This window comes from Columba livia, chromosome 4, assembly GCF_036013475.1.
Source record: "Columba livia isolate bColLiv1 breed racing homer chromosome 4, bColLiv1.pat.W.v2, whole genome shotgun sequence".
Taxonomy (NCBI): domain Eukaryota; kingdom Metazoa; phylum Chordata; class Aves; order Columbiformes; family Columbidae; genus Columba; species Columba livia.
Genome location: NC_088605.1, coordinates 17,062,962 through 17,084,160, shown reverse-complemented (window position 1 = coordinate 17,084,160; position 21,199 = coordinate 17,062,962). Strand labels below are relative to the sequence as shown.

Sequence of the window (21,199 nt, the reverse complement as noted above, 5' to 3'; positions counted from 1 at the left end):
GGCACCTTCTGGCCTTACCCACTTCATGTAAGCACAGATCCATTCATAGATTCATGTGTTTTTCCAGGAAAAAAGTATGAAATATTGATAAGATTGCAAGTAATGATGCTGATGCTTATTTGTTTGCACAGGACACATGGCAATGAACCACCACAAACTAAAGATGACCAAAACCAAGACCCTCAGCATCAAGAATGGTTTACTAAATATTTTTCATTCTAAAGCAAACTATTTCCATACTTCTCACAGTTACTAGAAAAGCTGTTCCTGTTTTCTTTTAAGGGAAGATAATCCAATATATGATTTAGAAAAAAAAAAGAAACTTCCATGTAAATAATGAGGAACAATGGCACTCTCTTACATCTAATTACTATGGCATTATAGGCATGGATTTGAGGAAAAAAAATGCATTATTTTTAACAACCCATGTAAAAAATGAAGAAAAAGCAAAATTCTGGATACTGTTATGCGAAGAGACTTTTTCATCAAGAGATTGTACCACTCCACAATTATATTAAATATGCAATTTGGTCTCAGATACATCCTGTCAAGCTGGCTTCAACTGAAAAAAAGATCTTATTTAGGTGATTTCTGTAGGTTTATACATTTGTTTCATTAGCTGTTTTAATGATTTTTGCATATAGTAATTTAATTTTGAAAGTTTTTAATAGCTTTTTGTTAAACTCATTTTAAGCTGTTCAGCATGGGTATGCCTCCAAGAATAGCATGTTTATAGCAGGCTGGTTTAGAAATACTTTCTGGTTTGCTTAATAAACTGTTTTGTATAGTCAGCATTGCAATATAATATTCCTGTTGCACTTCAATATATGTAACAATCAGCCTGATAAATTAGGGTAATATGTAAGAAAGAACATTAAAACTTGCTTGTAAATCATCCTTTTCCATGTTTTGCAAAATAGTGCTATGTTTTGCTAAAGAGTGAGTCAGACTGATACACCAAGTTCCAGATTTACAGGAACTGTGTACATGTACATTGTGTTCTTATGGCCCCCAAAATGCAAAGTGAGCGCATGACTACATTTATCAGATCGCAGTAGCTAACTCATTACTGGGAAGAAAAATGCTCAAGAAGAAATTGACCCCCAGGTAATTCATCAATAAATGTGAAAGCAGCCTAGTGTCCAAGATCGTTCTCATCTTCAACTGCTGTACGATTTGAATCCCCATTTAATGGCAACCAGCCAGGCCCAGCTACATAACACATTTTATATGTGCGAAGAGACGTACCTCCAGCCGAACCTTGCCTTCTGTCAAACAGCCAGCAAGAACTGTACTAACAGGTGCAAACGCTTACTGCAAAACCGCCACTGCACCTCATCTGCGGCAAAAAGGTGGCAGAAGGAGCAGAATGCTTCTACAGGCCAATACTTCCAGTCTTTTAGTACTTTTTACAAGATGAACTGCTTGGTTTGGAAGGAGACTTTGGCATCAGATTTGGCAAGAAGACACTTTTTATAAATAAAATCAAGAAGGGTGTACAGTAACTAACACTGAGCAGTGCTTTGGTATCTGTGAGAAGATCATAAATATATAGGGCTACAGTTTTCAGTAAAAATTTTCATCCACTCTGCCCCAAAAACTTTTAAAGTGCATTAGGAAGTTCAATACACAATTACTTATTCTAATTTTCAGGGTTTCAATATTCTAATTAACTCTATCTCCAGAATGGTGTCCCTAGAAAGTAACTTTCCTAGCTATGTGGACAAATTAAGCTTATTGCCTAGTAACAGAGACAGGACACCTTTCCTATTGCTACCTCCAAAACCTTTTTTTGGTTACATTTAGATTACTAGATAGTGCACCCCAGTAGAAGCTAATTCTGTAGACTAGACAGTGCTGATAACTGAGCATCCACGAGGAGTGGTCTTTATTTTGGACCTTCTGTACACTAGCCTGACAGACAGAATACCAGTAACACTAGGCCTGCATTACATACCGCCCCCCCAGCCAGGGTACGCATTTTGCAGTTTCATTTTATCCTAAAAGAACCAAATTTGTATCTCCTGAGACCCCTGCAGGAGGTGAGCAAAATCCAGTGGAGATGATCAGCTCACTTTAAAATAAAAAATATCTTTGCAAGTATTTTCCTCATACAGCAAAGATACAGTTAGGGGAAAGCTAGGGCTGCTCTTCCTACAAGGAACAGGATGCATTCTAGGAAACACACTTCTACCACAAAACATCCTGAATAGCAACTCTGTGCCTTTTCCACTGAAATACAAAACAAATCCATACTTTTTGGGGAAAAAAAAAAAAAGAAAGATAATTTATTTCACTTATTTGTCTTAACAATATTTGCAGTACAAATTACATTATACAAAAAGCATACAAAGTAAAAAGAACACTGCTTTGCATTGCTGAAAATATTCAGATATGTAAAATCAAAGATCATGTTTGCTTCATTGGAGCAGGAATAGTGGCAGATGCTTGTTCTAGATAAACTAATGGACCTTGAGGCATTTCTGCAGGCTTTTTGTGCTGTACGCTGATATCTTCCAGGACCTGTTGCCAGTGTCGCAGTTTAGCCAAATGCTTCTGAATTAATGCTTCTTTTCTCTGCAATTCATTTCTTAATTCTGACACATCCTAAGGATGAAAAGATGTGTATTAGTAAACAGACAGTATTCATAAGAATAACCACCTCACATACAGAACATGTAATACTTTTAGCTTGAGTTTTCAAGCTGATCCTATATGGATTCTAATAATGGAAATGTGTCTAATGAAACAGAGGGAAGCAGTGTGCATGCACCAGTTCTGTTCCCCTAGGTCACGCGTTTCAGAGATCATTACTCCCAGCAAAATCTGACTAACTACTTTGTTTCTTCCAATGAAACCATCATCTGTGTTCCAACACTCCACAGAGCAGCAGCATCCAGCCGCTCCAGGTTCATGGCGAGAACTGTTCTGTCAACAGTCACGTTCTAGCAACTTAAGATACAGCACCATGTTGAGAAACCCAAAATTAACGTCAATGAGGTGATTAACTGTACTGGTACACAGCTTATCTCATCTGGCACAATACAGGTAAATTAATTAAACATACCTCTTTAATTACTTGCTCTGGTTTCTGGACTGATAACTGCAGTCTTTTTTGAAGAAAAAAGCATTCAGTTTGTCTCGCAACATCCAGAAACTTCTGGATGCACTGATCAACACCTAAACACAGAACAACAAAACAGCAAGAACAGATTCCAAAAAAAGAACTTATCAGACTGATACTGGTAGTTTTCTGCATGCTCTTAAAAACACTTTTCATGGTACTTTCTAGAAAGAAAATCTTCACATTTACTAAAATGACATATTTATAAAACCAGGATGTGCATTAAGACTCTCTATAAAACACGGCTTTGCAAACTTTCAGAACTTCTTTTAAAGGTGCAGGACAACAAGTCTTTTTTCACAAGCTTTATTACATTTTTGGCAATGACAAGGAGTGAGAAAATAATCTGTGGAACTTGACCGAATAAAGAAAACATCTCACTGCATGCCCAAGCAACAAGCTCTACTTAAGGTTCTAAAATATGGGCATATTTAGGAGAATGCTTTGCATTTGTATATTATGCCCTACTGTTTTGATAATAAAAGCTGTCCCTTTCCAGCACATGACTATAACCCAATATCCAGAAAGAAGTTTTCAAAAGCACTTCTGCTGTTTCAAAACTGAGCTTGAGAGTCAGGCTTTGAGTATTTTTCAGGGAAAAGTACATTTCTGTCCAGGGCCATTTTTTAACTTCCTGTTTATAGCAGTTCAGTATTAATTACACTTCTCCCAGAGGTGCCTGTCACACAAGTCCGAAAGCAGGGCTAGTGAGCAATCCAGGCTTTGCTTTCCAACCCGTTATTATTGTTTCACACAGCTTCACAACACACCGCATTAGCTTTTTAGTTTTTGAACCATGTATGTCACTGCACATTAACACACCCCCGAGACCCCGGGAGCTGGCACCTGGGCCTTTCCAAAACCCCGACCATTTCCGGGTGGGTTTCCTTCCCTGTGAGCTCCCACTGCTGCCAACAGCGTTCCACCTGGGAAGGAGCCAACAGCCCCGACTTACACCAAAGTCGCCTTTCCAAAACCGTAAAATAGTTTTTAAACCTCTTGGCAGCAAATGCCAAGACCCCCGGCAAAGCCCAAATGCACCTGCACGACTGCACAATGTTTTAGAAGTCAGCCATAGATTTGCAACGCCGGCCGTGCCCCTCAGCACTTCAGGCCTGCAGAACAAACCCTGGTGTACCCAGGGCTCCTGAGAACCACCCGCAGCACTGCAGCGGCGCCAGAGAGCCGCCGCGGGTCAGCCCGGCCCGGGCCTCACCGGTGCGGATCTCCTCCTGGTCCGTGCCGTTCACGTAGTCCTGGCTCACCAGCGAGGCGAAGCAGGCCTGCGAGAGAGAAGCGCGGAGGTGAGAGGGCCAAGGGGGGGCGGCGCCCTCCCCACCCCGCCCACGCACCTCGAAGGACGCCTCCAGCTCGTCCACCAGCGTGTTGTTGGGATTGCGCGGCCCCGTCGGAGGCGGGATAAGGCCGGCCGGGCCGGGCCCGCCAGGAGGCCCCGGCGGCGGCGGCCCGGGCGGCTGGCTGCCGAACATTCCGCTCAGCGCCCCCGCCATGGCCGCGCATGCGGCCAGAAGCGGCAGCCGCGGGCGGACCCACGCACTGCCCCGCCCCGCCCCGCTCCGCCCCTCGGCGCCGCAGCGGCAGCCACCGGGCCGCCCGGGCTCCGCAGCGCGGCCGCCAGCCCCGGGCTCGTCTCACGCAGGGCAGCCCGAGCCACCGGCTGTCGCCCCCCGAGTTCAACGGCAAAGAGGCGAAGCAGAGAAAGCAAAACCATCCTTCCCTGCGGGACCCCCGCCGGCCGGCGCCCTCCCGCGCCTCCCAGCACGGGGAAGCACCAGCTCAGAGCCGCTGGTTGCACACCGGCGATCGACAGAAAAAACCGCCCCCTGGGCCTCAAGAAAACTTCGCCCCACCTTCTGAGTGCTGGGCCTGTTTGACGTTTGAACTGGGGCTGGTGTCCCTGCTTGGAGCCCGACAGGCTCACAGCAGCAAAGGGAGGAGCGCTGGGTGACAGAAACGGCAGGCTGCCCCAAAACAACCCGCCAAGCACTAACCTACAGGTACTGGTTTTTGTAAAACAGTTACAACATACATTCTTGTCTGCAGTTGTTCAGTACATGATTTAGTGCTGAAGCCACGTTAATCATACCAACTGCAACAGCCTCAACACTGACAGTGCATCATTTCTACCTCAATACACACCAACAGCAGTTTTAGTTTTTCTAAGGAAAAGTGTCAGAGTATCGTTTTTATAAACAAGTTCGCAGTTGCCTTTCACACCACCTACAATTCACCCAAAACAGAGACACAGCCATGACCTCCTTCTATTGTTAATTCTTTTCCAATCAAACCACAGGCACAAAGAAGAGATTCATTGTTTGCAATAATTCTGCTTACTTTATATATAAAACGAGATGCTTTCCATCACCATATTTTGGTACAAATATATCAATAGGTCAAATGGAATATTATTTCAAACTGCATAATATGCGATGACAAGTCTCAAAAGTGAGATATTCTTACCTAAGTAATTATTTATAAAATGCATCTGTAGTTCATTGCCATAGTGAAGATCCACTGGGGACATTCATATATGAATACTTCTCTTAAGGCAGAGTGCATGATTTTAGATTAAGTATTTTATTTGGTATTACGACTGTCTTGACTTAATCGAGCCGCAAACTCTACCAGTGTTCTTGTAGGCCGCCCTGCCATGCCTTTGCGAAGATACGGCACCTCATCTTTATTCGACATCACACCGGCTATATCCAAATGAGCCCAGTGCGGGGCAGTCACAAACTCCTTCAGGAACGCAGCAGCTGTGCACGCTCCTCCAGCTCTGCGGGAAGCAGAAAGGTTGTGCTGTTTCTAAAGCAACACCAACAGCGCAAACATTAAGCAAATACACTGTCAGAAAGGGCCACATGAAGGGTATTGGTGCATCTTACCTGCTGTACTTGCCAATGTTACTCAGATCTGCAAGAGGACAGTCTGTTACTTGTTTCGTGTAATGTTCAAAAAGAGGCATTCGCCAAACTCTGTCTCCTGTCACAATGCTGGCCTGGAAAAAAAACAGTCATTTTTCTCTTTAAACTGCATTTATAAGCTCCAGTATCATGCATGCTTAGTTTTGCTTAGCTTTGCTCAATCTAAAAAAAAATCTCCAGCCCAGTATATTAGGTATTTGGAAATACACCGCAAAACAAAATAGTGAATCCTGTTTTTTAGGTACTTTAGTGTTAGTCAAAAGGGTTTTTTTTTTGCTCCCCAATTTTTCCTAACACCACAAATCCTTCCATTCAGAGACCTCCTTTAACCATCACACTTCAGACACTCACAAAGGCCTCTGAATTTGTTAGTGTTTTTAAGCAAGTTCAATTATCTCTTTAACATGAATTAATTACTGTCAGTAGTCCAGAGCTTATGCATATGCACTAAGTCCTCAGAAGATGCAGATCCCTAAGATGACGTGCATGCTGTTTGCTGTATATTAAACGTCATTAAAGAGCTAGTCATTAATAGTCAAAATCATTTAATTTCAAGTAAAGGACTAAAGCCATTCCTACAAGGTTTCAAAATGTAATAATATACCTTTTAGATTGGCATAAAGACTTCCTGTAATGCATTAACTTTTCAATAAGGACAGCTATTACTGAATGACTGATTCAATGATAAGGCAGATGTTCTACCTCATAAAGGTGACTCCAAAGCCAAGGGGAGTTTGTGAACACTCCAGTCGCAGCGGACCCCAATGCCACATCCATGGCACCTACAGAAACACAGGGTTATACAACAACGGCAAAGGGGGACCCGAGCTGTTCCTCTGCATCCTGAATCCTCACAGAACTTTCCTTCTTTAATTCCCATTATCAGTAATTTCTAAAGTCTGCAAAACGTAAATATTTTAGTGCACTTACATTTGTAAAAGTTTAAACTTGTGAAAACATTTATATAATCTAATAGGACAATAATTCATAAAAACTATATTCTGTATCTCATGAAACTATATTTTTGGTTTTCAGCATGATGTTTCTTAGCAATATTTCTAACGTAATGTATTCAGCAATAAGTGTCTTATCAAAAGAAAAATTAAAAAATCTAAAATCTATTGTTTACTTATAGAAAATATGAGTGGACTTTTTCCAATTTATAGACTTCTACAATTTCTGAGATGATACTTTCCCTTTCGGGAATTTCACTTGCATAGATTTTTTGTACAGCACATGTGAATTAACTTTTAGTGAAATAATCCTTATCAAAATACTAAGCCATGCCTAAACCAGAGGGATTTCATACATATTTATTTATTTGATGCCATAAAACTGCTTCTTTAATACCAAAGTGCCATTCTCAGTGAGATTTTTTTTTTAGAAAGTAGTTTAACAGAATGATATGTCAAAGACATTTTTACAGGAGCTTTCCTCCTTCCTGCTTGGTGCCCAAGGATCCCAAACGCAGAATAATCTACAAGGCGTTTCAAAAAGATGGACCCAATTCAAAATGTTGTCTCAATGTTGTCCATACAGCAGGTGGAGCGAATACAGAGCATTTATAAAAACCGTTACTAAAACTTGATAACTCATTAAACCATTTGTAAATTTGTGTGTAACTGTAACATGTTGCCATTGTGAAATACATATACCGCTTTGAAATTGGATCCATCTTTTTGGAACACCCTGTATAGTGGGAGTAAACTCCTCCTATCATGCCCTTTATACGGGAATGCTTTTATACAAGACAATGATCATACAATCAGCTTCCCTTCTGCCTATTGAAATGTTCCACAGCATTTAAACTGACAAAAAAATGATGGAACATAACTTAAAGCACTAGTAGAGAATATTTGGAAATGTAATTATTTTGCTTAGCATATTTGTTAAGCTACACAGTGGACTCCTGACAGAACTATTATTCTGTGTTTTGCTCATGTCAGCTACAGCCACATCACCCATGACAGCTTGTTACTGCAGTTCATGAGATACAGACACAATGCTGGTTTTAAATTTAAAATTATAACCTCATTCATATACAAATGTAGAGATTAAACAATTAAAGCACATTTCATTATGCCTGAAAGTATGCAAAGTGCACATAGGAGATACTTCAGTCAAATGAATTATTGGGAAGATGATAATGACTCTCCTGTTATCTAGAATCATAGACCTAAGCTACTTCACGTACTGGAAGAACTGGTGCTGGCTCGGCCAGAGCTCGGGCACAAAGAAGACATTCTGGCTCCAGCATGGCCGGTGCCACACACACCTGGCAGGATTCTTCCACAGCCACACCAGTATCTCTGCATCACACATTCCTGAGAGCGGGGAGCGCTCAGCTCAGAAATGGAGATGCCAGGAAACATTGTGCAGAAACATCCAAGTCTGTGTAGATTTTCCCACCCTTAGTTCCAGCTCAACTGGGCCGGCTCAGCTCCATCTCCATGGCTGAGCATGCACCCTGCATCCCAACACCCTCCCCAGACCTAGAGATACGGTGGCTATACAAGTTGTTACAGCATAAACTGTGCTAGCTCTTGTCCTACAACATCTAAAATCATCTCAGCTGCTTTCTAATTCAGTTTGGCTTGATATACACAGTGCAACTAATCTGCAGCCCAATTAATGAGAGCAACAAAGAACTGACTTGCAAAATGAGCTGGGAAGGGAGATTGCTTACCTGTTAATGTTGCAGCATTCACAATAGCCCTTGGATTAAAATTGTGGGCATAACAGAGAGCATCAGCTAACAGCAGTCTTCCTTCTGCATCTGTGTTATCTACCTTCAGGTGCAAAATTAGTAAAAACAGATTAACTACAGAGAATATCCCTTTCACAGACTTATTTCCTACATATTATCTTAGCTGTCAGATTGTGAATGCACTGTCACAGGCCCTAGGAACTCCAGGTAATCCAAATTTACTCAAAAAAGATAGTATTGATATACAGTTACATTCATTAAATGAAAGCATGTCTGTAGCTGAACTGAAGTGAACTCTTGTGCATGCTGGGCCTCTGTGCCGCTGGCTCCTCTGGAGAGCCTGGAGGCTGGAGGGGTGGCCAGCGGAGCGCAGGGGACTGGTGACCACCCCCAGCAAAGCCCAGGAATCCCAGGGGCTGTTTCTGAGCAAACACAGCGATCTGGCCCACGGAAACTGCCATGGAGGAGAGGGCACCACAAAGCAGCATAGATGCATGCCAAGAAACAGTTCCTGGTTATACTGCTTTCTCTTTGGATCTTGTAACTTTTTCCCTCTAACAGAAATTAATAGCCCTTTTGGTCCCTTCCCCTTTCAGGGAAAATTAATGATAAATTTTGCATGATTAATTGAATGATGTGCTCTGAGCTATTAGCAGTTTCTGGCAGACTTCTTGGTGGGGGAATATGTGCCCAGTCTGTTCCCTCAAAGCAGAAGGCGACTCAGTTTAGGGAGGAGAGCCTCAAGGACCCAGAAGGCTCAGCAAGTGAAAGGCAGAAGAATAACAGAAATGCAGACAGAAATAAATATTGATTAAGCCATCTACTTCTGCATGAAATCAGTGGTCTACAGCACAATGACTCTAAGTACCATTTAATCTATTAGATGAGTATGGAACAGTTTGGATTCAATATGAAATATGTATTTTGGGTACATGTTTGGCAAGCTCCTTTGAACTGGCAGCCCCTATGACTCAGTTCTGATTGCTCAGAGCAGCTTGGCAGGGTAAAGATCTTGGTTATGTCAGCAGGAAGCTCGTACTCTCATGTGTTACTCTAGAGAGCCTGGAAGTGTCCTGAAGGGTCTGCTGGAAGCAACTCATATGTTATTCGTCCTGACTGAGAACCTATATTTATGAGCACTGTGCTAAACCCAAGAATTTCTATTAGTTCAGTAAACTACCATACTTCTCAGTTTTCCTAGCAATTTATAAAACATGTCTAATCCCTTCAATCTATATTTGAAAGAACCCTATGATGGCAAATTCTAATTAACAACATGCTGCTTAAAATTTTTAAAAACAATACATTTACATTGCCTATCTTTGTAAAGGCCTTTTTTTTTTGGTTTTAAATTTAAAATTATACACACACTCTGACTGCGGTCATATAACTTGATTGATTAAACCAGTTCACGGAATGTACTCAAAATCCAAGTTCCACATGCCAACCTGTATTGTTTTTCCATTCTTGGCTCTAACTACATCCCCAGGCTTGTTTGCTTTCCCACTGGGCATATTTTCACAGAGGGGTGCCAAACCTCAGAGAGAAAAAGAAAAGTGCATTACTAGTTTTTTTCTCAGAAAAGATGCAGGCAAAACACTTAGAAAAAACCCAAGCACCTTCTTAAGAAAACAGTACTAGTCTCATCTTGAATTTATGTGCAAAATCAAATTTTCCTGGGGAAATTTCTCTGCATGTTTTACCACCACCACATTCTCTCACCTACATCATTTTACCACTGGGATTTATTCCTGCTTTATGCCCAGACAGGATCAGAGGAGCAATAAATATAATCTTATGTCTTCCATATATGAATAATTAGTCACATGTAAAGGGATTTATTTCTCTCTGAAATTAAAAGCTTCTCAAATTAACACTCTGAGCCAGTCAAGCTCTGCTAATTGCAAATAAACATGGTGTAATGTCAAGAGGGGTCCAAGGACTCACCATAGACCTCCAGCCACAAGAAGGGCAAATAGAGATCAACAAAAAAGAAGTTCAGCATCAAAACTCCAACTATAAATGCGATAATGGGATGAAAGGCACTCCACTATTCCTAGGGAAAAACTGCTCTTGGCACAAGGAATAAGTGAACTCTGGACCACCACTTTTCAGCCGAATTAAGTACAGGGATTCTGTGCCACTGGTGAGTCCTGTCCGTTGCACTTTGAAGCGAGGAATGTGGTGAGGATGTGGGTTTCGCTGCCCTCTACTGGTTGAAACATAAAAGTGACTAAAATATTAGATTCCTGAAAGTCAAGGTTCTCAAACATAAAACTGATCCTAGAATGGATTACATGTCATCAGCAACTCATTTTGCCACAGTTCCTGAATCAGCTCATTTAAATTTTAGCTGTGCAACATTTTTGCAGAAAAAAATATAAGCATTGCTGATACTTAAAAATAGCATCAGCAGATTGGGGTGGTTTTTTGTTTATTTTAGGTGTTTTCTGAGATATTCAGCAAAGGAAACAAAAGCTGATCCCTCTGACTGTTCAGCTCTGGCAAACACTCCTGGAGGTAGCTCAGCTAACTCCTTTTCATTTTTACTTGCTTTTACAGATAAACACATTCTTTCGTGTAATGAAGGATCAGAACTTCTGAAAAAAATGTTGAAAATAACTTTACTAACAATCACTTCTGACCTGACATCTAAAAATCATGCCTTCAAAATTTTAATTCAGTACTGAAATATTTTGTTCAAGCAAAGCTAGCAATTTTTGATAAGCAAGTAAAAATGGAAGAGAACTTGAGACATGTAAGTCTGCAAGAGTCCGTGGCATTTCTGTAAGGCCATTACCAGTGCTGATACCAGAAAACAACTTTGTCAGAAAGAAATCTTGTACAGATTTTTGTATTCTTACACAAACAGACTTACCAATTATGTTAAGAGGTAGATTTAAAGCTGCTGCTGTCACAATGGCTGAACAGACAGTCGCTGCCCCTCCCATATCTGCTCTCATCGCATCCATACCAGATGATGGCTTCAGTGAAATGCCCCCACTGGAATAAACAGAACAAATACCACCCAACATGTAGGAGCTCAAAGTTGAATACACTGAAAATATTCTCTCCATCAGAATGCTTCAGCACCAAGTATCAGTAAATGTGTTTTCAAATACTACTGCAACGGCCTAACAAGCATGCTGAAAGCAAGATATCTGTGTTTTCATTTCAAATAAAATATAAAATCATTTCATCATAATTAGGATGCCATAAAAATCCAGGCAATCTGCAGCAGACTAACTCAACGGTCTTCATAACAGCAAAAGAACACAAAACAAGAACAAGATAGTACACCTGGTAAAATCAGCATATGGAAGAGGAAAAGACTGATAAATTCTTCAGTAGTTATGTGATATGAAAAGCAGTTATAAGGAACTACTGCAAAGAATGAACTGTTTTCTCTTTAAGTATGATCTAGATACCTTGTGACAGACTGCAATTCCAAACATGTAAATTCTTCATCCAGGCCAAAACCAGAAAAAACAGCAAGTTCCTTGTTTTCTTCCCCCCGCCCCAAATTCCATTTTCCCCTTACAAGACAAGTGCTTATCAATTCCTACTTTGTCCAACCACTCAAGCTTGTCTTTGCTGAGCAAAGAAAAAGCATCTTCCCATTGCACATGAATAGCAGAAAGGCATTTTCCCCCTCAGTCATTAAAATATTAGCATACATACCTGTCAAATGTCACTCCTTTTCCTACAAATACCAGCGGGGAGTCATTTGTATTAGCACCACCTGCATAGTTAATCTCCAAAAAGACGGGAGGTTCAGCCGAACCCTTCGCTACACTCAGGAACGCTCCCATCTGTTGGGTCGCTATCCAAGACTCCGCTCTGTAATAGAAATAACTTTTTATTTTGGTAATTGGACACTTTGACTAGGGTGATTTTGTTTGTTTTTAGATCACAATTCTTGAACGTTTGTACATAAACTATTAATTCCATATTAGTTAGTTATTTTGGAAATCGTCATTTAGATCCACCATTATTACTTTTTTTTGAGAAACAGAAAAATAATGCTTCAAAGCTGCTGCTTGTTTTTTGTGTTGCCTTGTTTAAACAACAGCAACAAAACAAACAACAACCAGTCTATCCTTTCTGCGTCAGAAGCATTAAACCTTCACTTGCCCATCAGGCTGTAGTACCTGAAGGCACATGGAATAACGACACTGCAGCAGGTTACAGTTTAGCTTTCTGCTATCAAGATGGTTAACTAAAGGCAAAGATGATCTCCCTCAATTTTTGCTTTTCAAGAAAACAGCTTCCAACACTTACACAACCGGTTAGCCCCTTTCCGCTGAAGTGCAGTAACTAGAAAAGCCGAGGCAAGAAGCTTTAGCTCTGCAAATTCAACTGCAAGGGCTTTTACAACTCCATCTCAACATTTTTAAAAGTTTAAAAAAAGCCCCAGCAATAAATACAGGATGTTTAATTACTACATCTGAACAAAAAAACAAAGGTATGTATAAATTAATCCACTTGGGAAAAAACCAAAAAGTATTAGGAAAAAGGTTCTTCATATTTGCCCTCCATTCACTGAGTCTTCACCAGGCTTCCTCTTTGACAGCACATGTCAATTAAGCAGTAATTGACTGCATGACTAATAGTATCTTGCTTACTCTGCTAACTAGAAGCTCACCTTCTAATACAGAGAGTAGCTTGCAGTCTGGGCACTTCCCACACCCTTTTGTCAAATGCTTCCCCTGCTTTTGTCATTTGAAGTGGCAGAATGAAAATGAGAGCACATTGCTTATTTGATTGATTCAAGGGAATTTACCTTATATGGACCTTCACAGTGCTGAAATTCCTGAGCTTCTGTTCGATATGTTCAGCAAATTTGATTGGAGTTATATAATTAGCTGGAGCCTCCATAAGGTACCGAGCGAGGTTCTGACCCTCAGCGTAGGTAACACCTTTTTGCCAGGCTTCTCTTTCCGCACTAAACAACACCACACAATAATCAGGATCATAAATATTTGCAAAAGAATTATGTTGTCAGCACCTATCTGTTCTCTCCTGTTTGAAAATGCAGTATCATTAATTTGGGGCCATTAAGAATGCCACAGTAATCTTATATGAGAAATTTAGGATGATATCCACAGTTCATCTAGTCCAGTAGCTCATCGCTGGTACTGGTCAGCACCGAATGTTTCACAGAAAGCTAGATGAATCCTAGAGCAGAGAGATATAAAATTATCTGTCTAATGGATTAGGTCTTGTCCTAATCCTTACTAGTCAGAGACTGGCTTAAATCCTTAATCACAAGGTTTAATATCCCTTCCCAAATTTGTAATCACATAAATTATAACAGCCCCAAAAGTTTTTATTTATCATATAAAGGCTCCAATTCTGTTTCTCACTTTACTGAAATAAGATTATGCGGTAAGAGTAGTATCTGGACCTCATTTCACAGTGCACTCAAGGCATTTCACTGATGAACAACAGAGTAAACGTTTGAAGAGCTGCCTGCACAGGAAATGGGGGCGTCTCTCCGGTTACTTTACAGCACTACCAGTATAAAACCTTTCATTTTACTGAGACGGAATGAAAAGACTTATTTGCCTTAAAAGATATCACAAAGCAGGGCATTAAGCTGGATTTTGCCTCTTAAAAGAGCAACACAGTGAAGAAGGAATCCAGGAGGAATATAGAAACATTGCCTGGATATGGAGGGATGGAATTAAGAAGCCGAATCTCAGCTCACAATGAAACTGGCAAGAAGTGGAAAAGGTAACAAGAGGACTTCAGCAGGTACATCATCAGCAAAAGGCAGGACAGAAATAATGCTGTTCCATTGCTAAATGGGGCATGCAATCTAGGGAACACTGGGAATACTGAAGTTCTCAATGCCTCCTTTGCACCAGTCTTAATTATTATTAAGCTTTTCTTCCAGATTCCCCAGTTCTTTGTGCTTAGTATCAGAGTTTGGGGAAGAAAGGTACTACCCATGGCAGAGGAAGATAGACTTAGGGCTGCTTAAAGAAGCTGGACATGTATACAAGTCCTTGGTAGCAGGCAAGATATATCTGAGGGTGCTGAGGTAGGTGGCCGGTATCATTGCAAGGCTGGTTTCTTTCAGTTTTAAACATCATGGTAACTGAATGTGGTTCCTGACGACTGGAGAGTCCTCACCTTTAAGAATGACAAGGATATAGGGAACTTCAAACCATTTAGCCTAGACTAATCCTCTAAAAGTCACCTTGGAAGCCATCTCCAGGTAGATGGACAAGATGTCACTGGGAAATGTCATCACAGATTTATTTGGGGCAAACCATGCCTGATCCACTTGACTGAATTTTATTATGGGAGGGCTGGCACAGTGGATGTCATTTATCTTTGCTTTAGCAAGGTTTTCACACAGAATCCTTGCAGACAGATTGAAAACATGAACTGGAAGGGTCCACAATAAAATGGGTGAAAAACTGGAAGAACTGTTGGGCTCAGTTGAATAGTTTAGCTGGCAGTTAGTTACTTGTGGTGTTCCTCAAGGATTGATACTGAGGCTGATACCTTTATCAACAACTTAGACTATGAAATGTACCCTCAGAAGATCATGGACAGCAAACGCATTGTGGGCAGCAGCTAAAATGGGGAGGGCAGGGCCACCATTGACGAGGCCTTGACAAGCTGGAGGAATGCACCAAAGGGAACACTGTGAAGTTTAACAGAGACTAGATGACCTCCAGAGGTCCTTTCCAACCTAAATTATTATATACAAAAATTACTTCCAGTGCCATAAGCAGTCATAGGACCATCTATGTTTTCAGGAAATATTTATTTAATATTTATTAATTAATATTTAATATTCACTGTTTTACCAAATGCGAAGAGTGTTGCACATAGTTTATCAAGATATGCTTAAATTGAGATGTTTTTATTTTATTTCACTAACTTCCTCATAAGGAAAGACTTGTTCATGTATAAAGTATGTATGGAAAATACCTCTCCTCTGCATAACAGAATGTCCTATATGGAAGGTCCAAAGTCCCCTCTAATAGAATAAAAGGGGATTAATAAAACTTTGTTCTGGAACCACAAGCTCTGATATTACTTTCTGCTCTCAAGTAACAGTGATGTCTGTTTAGAGGACAGAAGCACCCAAGCTTCTCTTCTTGCATCATATTCTGTGAATGAAAATGTAACAAATGAACTACGTAAAACATGTCCATCACGGCACGGTCTGGTGTCAGTTAGCGTCTCCTGATTCTCAAAAGGATTTATCCATTTGTGGAGTTTGAAATACCTCCACAGTTTTGGCATGCAATATCAACAAACATCTTCTAATGTCACAACTATGCTTCAAGTAATTTTTTAGTTTTATCCTGGGCCTTCTTTTCTATGAAGCAGCACTTATTGACCCTTAACCTCAGAACATGGCATACTAACGAAACATATGAGCAAACACTGAAATATACTCAAAACATAAAATACTTCAGGAAATTCAAAGGAGTAGTTAACAGGGATATTGCTGCTAGCCCTATTCTTTCAGTTTTATGTTTTTCTCGTGCACAAGCATGCACAGTTTTATACATAAATAAACAAACAGATATATAAATAGGCAAGCTTTCCTTTTAACATCACCTTCCATGAAGCTGAGGAGTAATTACAGGTTTCTTTTTTTGCTTCAACTCATTATATTCATGCAGTCCGAGGACAGCACCTTCCGCAGCTGCTTGAGCATCTCCACAGGGGTCTACTTCAACACAAGGGATCTCCAGGTCTTGGATTTGTCTACAACCAACTGAAAAATACAGTACAGAACTAGTAGGCCAAGTATTGCATAGAACAGCAAAACCAGTATCCGAGATGATCATTTCAAGGAAAAAATAATTTAAATGCAAGATATCTGAGAGTTTACAGGTAAATCAATTAAAAAGACCATGCAGTAGAATAATTTAAAATGCTAATAAACATATACTGACAAATTTTTACTAAGAATATCACTTGATAAATTGTAATGATTATGACATTTCGCAAGAATATAAAGGAAAGCCCACAGTTGTTATGATTCCTTTAAGCTCATTCTGTATCAAAGAAAAAGCTCTGTCATTCTGGAGTGCTATGGATTATGACTATCTACAGGTATCAGAAACTTGCTGTAGTTTAGTTTTTTGCTAAGAATATATGGCCGCTCTTTTCTTCCAAATAAGTTTATACACAGTTTTATAAACAAACAAATGTATACATTCCACAAATTCTGCTTTGTACCCAAATAATTTAACAATGTTTTGGCAGCTGTTGAGACAACACAGACTAGCACTTTGGATGTACAGCTGTCATTTATGTATGACTGACCTCTAGTCTCAGATTAGAAACTCTGGTGAAACCTCTTTTTATTCTTGTTTTATACACATTTGGATGCCACAGTTAGCTTTAATGAAGATAGAGAGGCCTCCTCTGCCTATGACAGATAACATACTGAAACATACTACTGATGTTGTGAAAGATACCAGTTTATAAGACAAATATATCAGTTACAAACTAAGTAGCAAAAGTAAATATATGTGCATTACTTAAGGACAGTGTGAGCATTAAGTGAATCAGTGATGCTCTCAGGCTTCAAAACAGTAGTAATTAAACAACTGCCTTCTCAATATCAGACTGTTTAGGAAAACTGTTTGCTACAAAAAACTGGAGTTACCTGTCTGTAGATTGATTTGCATGCCCTGTAACTCCTTCCTTGCTAAGGAAAAACTTCATGAATATTAGTGACACATAAATGCATTTACTAAACCATACAGTAGGTTTTGCTTTTCAAAACCAAATTATATCTAGACTCGGTCTTCCAAAGTGTGGAACATGCCGCACCACTGCAATAGTTTTATAGCAAAATGTGTAGAAAATGTAAAAATAGTTAACCTGCTACAGCTGCACGAATATTTTCTTTGTCTTCATTCCAGTTTTCGTGGTCATTTACTCCAGCATCCTTCTTACCCAACCCAACTACAACCACACTCGGAAAGTCCTAGATGAAGCCAACACAAAAATGGATTCACTTTCCTCATTGTTACAGCCACAGCAAACAGTTGCTAAAAAGCCCTTACTTTCCAAATCAAACCAAGCACAGCATAAAAATACATTCGTTACTTCCTCTACCTTAAGCACATTTCTATGTTCAGAGAGCCAGTACGGTGTTGCTATCTTGCACTCCTAATCATTTGCCACAGGCATGCAACCGGTTGCTCTCTTGTCCAGTTAATTATATGCATTGCAGCAGATAGGGCATTATGCTCAACGCACAGCAAACTCGGTACTTCTAAGGGCAAGGCTAAGAGTTCTCTGAAAGCAGATCCAGCTTTCCAGCTGCAAAAAAGGCCAGAACTGAGCTGGAGAAGTATAACCTTTTTTGGCACAGTACTACATTCAAGGAAGTAAATTCACTTCAAAGGCTGAATCATTAGCTCAGCTGAGGAGTTGAGCTGGCATCATTTGCCAGGTAAGAAACCAAAGCTGCACGGAGGCACACAGCTCCAGAACTCAGGAAAGCAATGTAGCACAGCAGATTAAACGCTTGCCTTGAAAGCTGAAGGCAAAAAGAGAGAATAACAAAGATTAAAGGAGCATTTTAAGTCTTAAGTCAATTTTGTATAAAACTCAAAGTTATATATGTGAACAAATTTCCCACTGTTCTGAAGAAAAGTTAATCTCAGGCTTTCCCTTCCATCATGAATAGATGCTCTGTCAGATTCTAGCAACCAGCTTTAAAACTGCTAGACCACAAAGCCTTCCAGTCCACAAGATGCTGAAACTAGTTTTATCTTTCCAGCAGACCAGTGATCGAAGTTAACTTTATTTAGTTATTTATTTAGAAGAAGTGTAAGGCCAAATTTTACTGTTTTCTCTTGCAGAGATTTGCTACTCACTTCATCCTGTATGCAGAACTGGGATAATGGGAACTTCAGTGGACTCAAGTTTCATGAAGCTTCTGAGAACCTTTCTGCTGAGCCCAGTGTCATCTGACTGGGGTCCCCACACAGGAATTTATATATGGTAGGCAATATTCACTAGCCCTAATGGAAGATTCAGTTACATATACAGGGACACCTAGTGCCATGTTACATGTCTGTCTAACCTCTAGCTAATACTCCAAAAAGGCATAAATTTTACCAGCTCCACAGAATCATAAAGGAGTTTGGCTCATCTAGTCCAACGCCCCCTGCAATGAGCAACATCTGCAACTAGATCAGGTTGCTCAGAGCAGCGTCCAGCCTGGCCTTGAATGTCTCCAGGTATGGGGCATCTACCACATCTCTGAGCAACCTGTGCCAAGTGTTTCACCACCCTTGCAATAAAACAATGTTTTCCTTATAATTAGCCTCAATCTCCCCTCTTTTAGTTTAAAGCCATTACCTCTTGTCCTTTTGCAATGGGCCCTGCTAAAAAGTCTGTCCTCATCTTTCTTATAGGCCCCTTTTAAGTACTGAAAGGCTACAATAAGGTCTCCCCGGAGCCTTCTCTTCTCCAGGCTGAATAACGCCAACTTTCACAGCCTGTGCTCATAGGAGAGGTGTTCCATGTATGTGCATTAGATGTATTAGGACTTCTCAAACGGCATCAAAAGCCTAACTTCAGGCAGATGAATCCCCATCTCATACCCTCGTGATATATCATGTCTGTGCAAACAAAAGTCCTGCTTGAAGAACAGTCCTACGTTTTGTTTTCAGAAGTTTCAAGCACATTACTTTAAAACCTCTGAATAAAGCCTAGGATGAGACTACCTGGTGTTAGAACTGCCATGTCTGGAAGGTCTTTGCACGTATCAGTATACGCTCATGCACTCACTCCTGAACAGAGAGGCACAGTAGAAGTCTGATCCAGAAATGCTGTGCCTCAGCTCGTTCAATAAGCAGTTATTCAGAGCACACCACCTCTGGAGCAGACTTCTTTACATATTTGCAATTTGCAGCACAGTGGAGGGAGTACAGGATTGTGAAAAAGGCCATGAAACATGGGAAGTACAGAACAGGAGGTTTCAATAAGAACCACATTTTTGTTGAGAGGGCTGAGGGGTGGGGAAGAAGAACAGAGCATTTATACAAGCACAGCAGTGACCTCAGCTCAAAAAGATGCAAGGGCAAACCTCACGTTAATCAATACGCACATGAAAATCCACAGTTCATACCTGATGCAAACCATGGAATACGCGCGTTTTGCCTTTCTTCAAAGGTGGCCCACATCTAGGACACAAAAAGATTCTTTCAATAAAGAATTCCTTATTGGTGATAAATCTTACAGTACTAAACCCACTCCACAGCCACACAGTGCTCCTCAACACTGTATAGGGACACCTGGCTCAGAGCTGATTCACAGAAAAGGGCAGTTCCCATGAATATTTTGCATGTTTCCTCAGTGCTCAGTCCTTCCACGGGAGTTCCCCTCCAAAGTGCAGCCTGAGAAGTTATACAGATACAAATACTAATAATGACAAAAAGATCATTCTTGTTGGTGTTTGTAGGTATGTTAATCCATTTCAGAACCTTATCACACACTTACACAGACAGAAGTTCTCTCAGCTTTCCAGACACGAGTCTATCAAAAGCATCTCCTGCACTAGTGAACTGGGCAGCACCTTCATCTTTTTCACTTGAGTAGATTCCCAGAACAAGACCCTAAAAAAGGATGAGCATTAATGTAAACACCGCAAAAAGTAGAGACTCGTGAAAGACAACAAGCTCAAACCATAGCTACTGCTGCATGCATTCATCTCCATTTATGTATTTATCTAATGTGACGCACAAAGCAACACTTTGGTAAACCAGGATAAGCTACTACAACTGCTCAGAATGGTGATAAAGACATTACATACTGTATAACTGAAGTGATAACCATTTTGCCTAATATGTAGAGATAAAACCTGTCAATCTATTATTTTAAGTACAAAAGAGCTTTTTTCTGCCCCCCCCCCCAAATGCAGATGTACGTCCAGGCGGAGCACAGGGCGCTGCGCACCCGGGGCAGCGCCCTGACAGGCAATGTCTCCCGGGCGCAGCCTCCCGGCGGCCCCGCCGCGGGCACGGCGCCCACCCCGCCGCCGCAGGGCTGCGAGGCGAAGCCAGGCTGGAGCTGGGGGGCACACGGGCACCCCTGAGCTGTCGCCGGGCACGCTCGGCCGTGAGCCGCGAGGCCGAGCCTGAAGAAGGGGCTCCCTGCGGCCCCGCCGGCCGCCTCGCGCCGCCGCCTCACCTTCCCGCCCGCCCCGCGGCTGTAGCCCCGCGGCGAGGGCCGCTGCGCCGAGCAGCTGCAGGCCAGCGGGACATCGCGGCAGAGGCGGCGCGCAGCGACCCCCCGCACCCAGGCCAGCAGCATGGCAGGAGCAGTGGAGGCGGGCCTGGAGGCGGGACGGGAGGCGGGCAAACCGGCGTGTGCCGTCACTGACCCCGGCGCGCTGTGGCCTCATCAGCCGGCGCCGCGCGGGGC

The 21,199-nt window shown here is 41.4% G+C and overlaps 3 protein-coding genes across 11 annotated transcripts in view; 1 reads left to right on the top strand and 2 right to left on the bottom strand.

Moving 5' to 3' along the window:
- Positions 1-895, top strand: part of FAM184B (family with sequence similarity 184 member B) — a 52,591-nt gene extending 51,696 nt beyond the window's left edge. For 7 of the 9 annotated variants that reach the window (XM_021286119.2, XM_021286117.2, XM_065060617.1 and 4 more), the window contains one exon: positions 132-446. In XM_021286119.2, coding sequence (XP_021141794.2) covers positions 132-222 — 91 coding nt within the window. In that variant the 3' untranslated portion in view covers positions 223-446. Of the gene's footprint in view, positions 1-131 lie in introns of all 9 variants that reach the window. The other 2 variants (XM_021286115.2, XM_065060614.1) reach the window with 1 other exon arrangement.
- A 1,361-nt stretch (positions 896-2,256) lies between these two features.
- Positions 2,257-4,690, bottom strand: MED28 (mediator complex subunit 28). The gene is made up of 4 exons (XM_021285843.2): positions 4,477-4,690; positions 4,341-4,407; positions 3,068-3,180; positions 2,257-2,607 (listed from the first exon to the last, which is right to left on the bottom strand). The coding sequence occupies exons 1-4, from the start codon at positions 4,633-4,635 to the stop codon at positions 2,410-2,412; spliced, it is 537 nt and encodes a 178-aa protein (XP_021141518.2). The 5' UTR covers positions 4,636-4,690; the 3' UTR covers positions 2,257-2,409.
- Positions 4,691-5,452: 762 nt separating this feature from the next.
- Positions 5,453-21,159, bottom strand: LAP3 (leucine aminopeptidase 3). Its single transcript, XM_065060618.1, has 13 exons — positions 20,966-21,159; positions 20,276-20,391; positions 19,905-19,959; positions 17,642-17,747; positions 16,364-16,523; positions 13,560-13,721; positions 12,458-12,616; positions 11,655-11,779; positions 10,225-10,313; positions 8,756-8,858; positions 6,772-6,851; positions 6,031-6,143; positions 5,453-5,921 (listed from the first exon to the last, which is right to left on the bottom strand). The coding sequence occupies exons 1-13, from the start codon at positions 21,086-21,088 to the stop codon at positions 5,723-5,725; spliced, it is 1,590 nt and encodes a 529-aa protein (XP_064916690.1). The 5' UTR covers positions 21,089-21,159; the 3' UTR covers positions 5,453-5,722.
- Between the last annotated feature and the right edge of the window lie 40 nt (positions 21,160-21,199).

Excerpts from the sequence above, each read along its gene's own strand:
- MED28 (XM_021285843.2), bottom strand. The coding sequence starts at position 4,635 with ATGGCGGGGGCGCTGAGCGGAATGTTCGGCAGCCAGCCGCCCGGGCCG. Across the intron at positions 4,408-4,476 it reads AGCTGGAGGCGTCCTTCGAG|GCCTGCTTCGCCTCGCTGGT; the intron begins GTGCGTGGGCGG and ends TCTCTCTCGCAG. Across the intron at positions 2,608-3,067 it reads CAGAGCAAGTAATTAAAGAG|GATGTGTCAGAATTAAGAAA; the intron begins GTATGTTTAATT and ends TTTCATCCTTAG.
- LAP3 (XM_065060618.1), bottom strand. The coding sequence starts at position 21,088 with ATGCTGCTGGCCTGGGTGCGGGGGGTCGCTGCGCGCCGCCTCTGCCGC. Across the intron at positions 16,524-17,641 it reads TATTCGTGCAGCTGTAGCAG|TTGGTTGTAGACAAATCCAA; the intron begins GTTAACTATTTT and ends TGTATTTTTCAG. Across the intron at positions 11,780-12,457 it reads AAAGGAGTGACATTTGACAG|TGGGGGCATTTCACTGAAGC; the intron begins GTATGTATGCTA and ends TGTTTATTCCAG.